Below are 4,246 nucleotides of genomic sequence, written 5' to 3' on the forward strand. Positions count from 1 at the left end.
CAACTAGTTGCATTAATAACTCGCCTTCGACATCTTGAAGGTAATCTCTCCAAAATGGAATTATGCGTTCCTCTGCTCTTCTTTTGTTGCTTCCCACAGAAGACAGAGATATGCTGAAAAGTTGATCCATTATTTCAGCAGTGAGATGGGTTGGCTCATAACACATTAAGGGTTTAAAACTTTCTGGGTACGTTGTGATTGCATCCAGAACGCCAAGAGTCTTCAGTCCATCCCTAAATCTATGAATACACAAAAAAAGAGTAAGTTGAAGTAAATCCAATTAAAAAAATTTGAAATAGTAACTTTTAATGGTGAGAAGCATACATTTATATTATCTAATTTGTACAGGAGAATTAAAATTGGAGCTTTGCAGTTAAAAAGCAAATAAATAAATACAAATTAAGATTTCAGGTTTACTTCTTCTGGAAGAGGTTTTTACATACAGAGAATTAAACATATGTACAGTCATATTCCATAAATTAGAATTGCTGTCTAGCCAGTAAATGGTCCAACAGTATCACCACTGTCACCTCATGCACATTTACAAGTGTTTTTTGTAGTACTTTCAGGAACTGGTACTCTGACCGGCTCAGCTGAAGTGTGGTTCCACCAAGTTTTGCTAAGCAATATTGTCGCTTTCGCTTGTCTGGAGTAGGTGGGTGGTGAAGGGGTGCTTCTGTGGAGTGGGAGCTTTGCTGGGTACTGCAACTCCAATAGGGAGTTTTAGTTAAATAGACAGCATATAGTGTGATAAAGCGGTTGCATACCGCCAGATGGTTCTTTTGGGAAATTCAAGGACTATGCAAATATGCATTATAAAGTTAAAGCAACTTTCYAGGTATGTTTTTGGCAAAGGAGTAACATAACATGACCTAAAGAGCTCTAAAAGACATTTTTGTGCATAATAACTTTCCTTTTAAGGCAAATCTTAGCATCATACTACTAGTGTATTCATGTTGACCCCAAAAACAATTTCTCAAAATATGAATTGTCTTCTAATTGGATAAAAGGACAATTTGACATAGATTACATATGAAAAAAATATATATCTTTCTGGGCAAAAATGTGGATTAGTTGCTTTTATAGCAGTCTTAAAAGAGCAAAAGTAATAAAGGTTGTAACTTTTATAAAAACAAATTATCAACATATGTGTACATGACTACTAAAACAAACCTTTCAAATGCTCCAGTCACTCTATGGACTACTTGAAACATGAGAATATCCTGAACCAGGAGATCTTTGTCATTGATGGTTTTGAGATGCCTGAGACATCCTGAATTTGCAAGATAGTCGTGCAGTGGTTCAGTGGTCTTTATGAGCTCTTCAATAGATGTGCACTCCGACATCTAAAAATAAAATACAATATTAAGAAAAACATTGTGGTTTGCAAGCCAAAATGAGCAAATTGTCAATTGTTTTTTTTTATGTTTATTTCACAAACAGTTCTTCTTGACCTTTAGTTCAAGACTGGGTCATCTGTTTTTGAGTCCTGATTAGATGCTTTGGAAATTCATTTCAAATTGAAAGAAGTAGCTCGTAGGGGTGCACCAATTACTTTTCGGGAAGATTGCTGATTATCAACCTTTAAAAACAATAATCTGCAAGTTCTTATTTTGTCCGAACCTGGCTGTTTTGGTATGAAATCTCTACATATATCAAGACAGTCACTGAGTTGGGAACAGCAGGCTCACTATTTTTAACTGCAAATGTGCAGTTGAGTGTCCCAATGATCCTAGAAGCTATGCTGTCTGGGGCTTTGTACCCCTGGTAGGGTCACCCAAGGCAGACAGGTCCTAGGTGCGGAACCAGACAAAGCACAGCCCGAAGACCCTTTACGATGCAGACGAACTTTGGATCTGGTTTTCCCTCGCACGGACGCGGGGCACCAGGCCTGGAGGTGGGGCATAATGGCGAGCGCCTGGTGGCCGGGGCTTTTACCCACAGAGCCCAGCCGGGCTAAGCCCGAAGAGGAGACGTGGAGCCCCTTCCAATGGGCTCACTACCTGCCGGGGGGGCCAAACCGGTCGGGTGCATTGTGGTATGGGCTGCAGCCGAGGGAGGGGACCCTGGCGGTCTGATCCTCGGCTGCAGAAGCTGGCTCTTGGGATGTGGCCTTCTGGACGCCTCCCTCGTGAGGTGTTCCGGGCACGTCCCACCGGGAGGAGGCCCCAAGGAAGACCCAGAACACACTGGAGGGGACCATGTCTCTCGGCTGGCCTGGGAACACCTTGGGGTTTCTCCGGAGGAGCTGGAAGAAGTAGCTGGAGAGAGGGAAGCCTGGGCCTCCCTTCTGAAGCTGCTGCCCCCGCMACCCGACCCCAGATAAGCGGAAGAAAATGAATGGATGGATGGATGAATGGAAAGACATCCACTTTTACAACAGCTTTGTAAAAGTGATTAGGAATAGAAATATTTTTAACAAAAAAACATGAATGACATAGGAAACATAGGAAAGTCCTACAAAATGATGTAAAAATGATAGGACATCCGAAATAATTATGTTTCACTTTACCTTTTGAACCTTGTCATGGAGGTCGTTATCAGCAATGTCACTTAACACAGGCTTCACAGCAGAGCTACCACCAATGAGTCGAGAATACAAAGCTGAGGAGAAGAAACCTGGTGGAGGACCCCCGTTAACCAGACTTACAGCAATGGCTTGCCCAGCAATAAAATACCGATCCTCTCGGAGAGCTGGAAAAACACGTGGAACACAAGGGAAAATTAATAACATGAAGAAGACTTTCAAAAAATTATTGGAAAAAATAAAAATATTTACACAACTGACGCAATGACACGCTTACCTGAACTGTCAAGAGCTAAGTTCAGGTTTCCATCTCGTCCTTCAAACATTGGTGACTGTGCTATGGCTTCCATTAACAAATGCAAAAACTCTCTTCTTGGACCGCCTAGATCCACAGCCTCTTCATGTAATCCTAAATCATCGGAAAACTTGATGCACATCTGGTACCTGGGATTGTAAGACAGTCGTCTGAAGCCTCGCAGAGCTCCATCCAGTACTGAAGATCTGTTAATATTAAATCGACATCTTTGGCTAGCATCAATCTGAGATGCAAGTTCAAGAAGAATCTCTTTAGCTGATCTTGCAATTGGATCATCTGAAACCCTACGGTGAGGAAGAGTATGGGAGAGAGTTAGAATAAAGACAAGAGCACTATTTAAAAGTTTATCAACAACATAAGTACATTATGTCACTATTACAATGTGAAACTGACATATGTGCTTTTGTACCAACAGCTTTTGATGTAATTTGGGTTTTAGTGTATTGTAAAACATAATATGACAAAATGCAGGTTATGAGTATTGGCTGATATGCACAGCATTTACCTAAAATTAAAGCTTGGTTTTTCACTTTTTTAATTTTAGTCATGAAGATTACAAAGTTCCAGTTTGGAACAGGCAAACTACCTGGAAAAACTTCAAAAATTATGTTTTATATTTATAATGTGCCGTTACAACACAGTCTGCAAACTGAGAAACCAAATGGTTTTATTTTGAGATTGAAATAGTAAAAATTATTTAAAGTAATTCAAATATTATATATTCCCGAAAAGAATAAAGCTATGCAAGATTACTAAATGACCTACACATCATTCTGAAGACTGGCCATTATCGCCAGATTTAATTCTTCCTCATCGGAAGACAGGTCAGAGATGGAGCTCATTAATGAAATGTAGGTGGCATAGTTGTCACAAGAGTCAGATGTTTGGTTCACTGTGGACACAATATCAATACACTCTGGTTGGGCTGCAGAGAGCTGGTTGGCTGTGGTCATGCCATCTGTGGACTCTGGTGGCATTTCAGAGGACTGGATAATCGTAGTCCTTCTGGTTGGTGGGTAATTTAAATCTTGTGTCAATGAATTCCGGTTTCCTCTTGCTGTTGTGTTCATTTCATCACTTCTCTGACTGGGAATGGTAGTGCTATGATGACTGGAAGCTGATGCGGCATCCAACTCCATAGAGCTTTCCTCAGAGTCTGTGTGTTCAAGCTAAACCAAGCAAAAAGACATTTGCTGACATAATTTATATAAACAAAGCATCAACACAACACTGAACATTGTATGTACCGGTAACCCAACTAACATTCAAATTAGCTTACCGAAAGAGGAAGATCGCTTGATGGTCTAATGTACATTGACTTTGCCCTGAATATCTTATGAATCATGAAGCCATTGAGTTCTTGGCCGTCACGCAACCTTGGTTGCACAAGATTGCTGCCACAT

At 40.6% G+C, this 4,246-nt stretch overlaps 1 protein-coding gene across 1 annotated transcript; it reads right to left on the minus strand.

Moving 5' to 3' along the window:
* Positions 1 to 477: 477 nt before the first annotated feature.
* LOC108166054 (G2/M phase-specific E3 ubiquitin-protein ligase-like) lies at positions 478 to 3,890 on the minus strand. The gene is made up of 3 exons (XM_017303606.1): positions 2,805 to 3,890; positions 2,513 to 2,694; positions 478 to 1,346 (listed from the first exon to the last, which is right to left on the minus strand). The coding sequence occupies exons 1-3, from the start codon at positions 2,962 to 2,964 to the stop codon at positions 1,125 to 1,127; spliced, it is 564 nt and encodes a 187-aa protein (XP_017159095.1). The 5' UTR covers positions 2,965 to 3,890; the 3' UTR covers positions 478 to 1,124.
* Between the last annotated feature and the right edge of the window lie 356 nt (positions 3,891 to 4,246).

The sequence above is a fragment of the Poecilia reticulata genome, unplaced genomic scaffold (assembly GCF_000633615.1).
Source record: "Poecilia reticulata strain Guanapo unplaced genomic scaffold, Guppy_female_1.0+MT scaffold_793, whole genome shotgun sequence".
In the NCBI taxonomy this organism is placed as follows: Eukaryota; Metazoa; Chordata; class Actinopteri; order Cyprinodontiformes; family Poeciliidae; genus Poecilia; species Poecilia reticulata.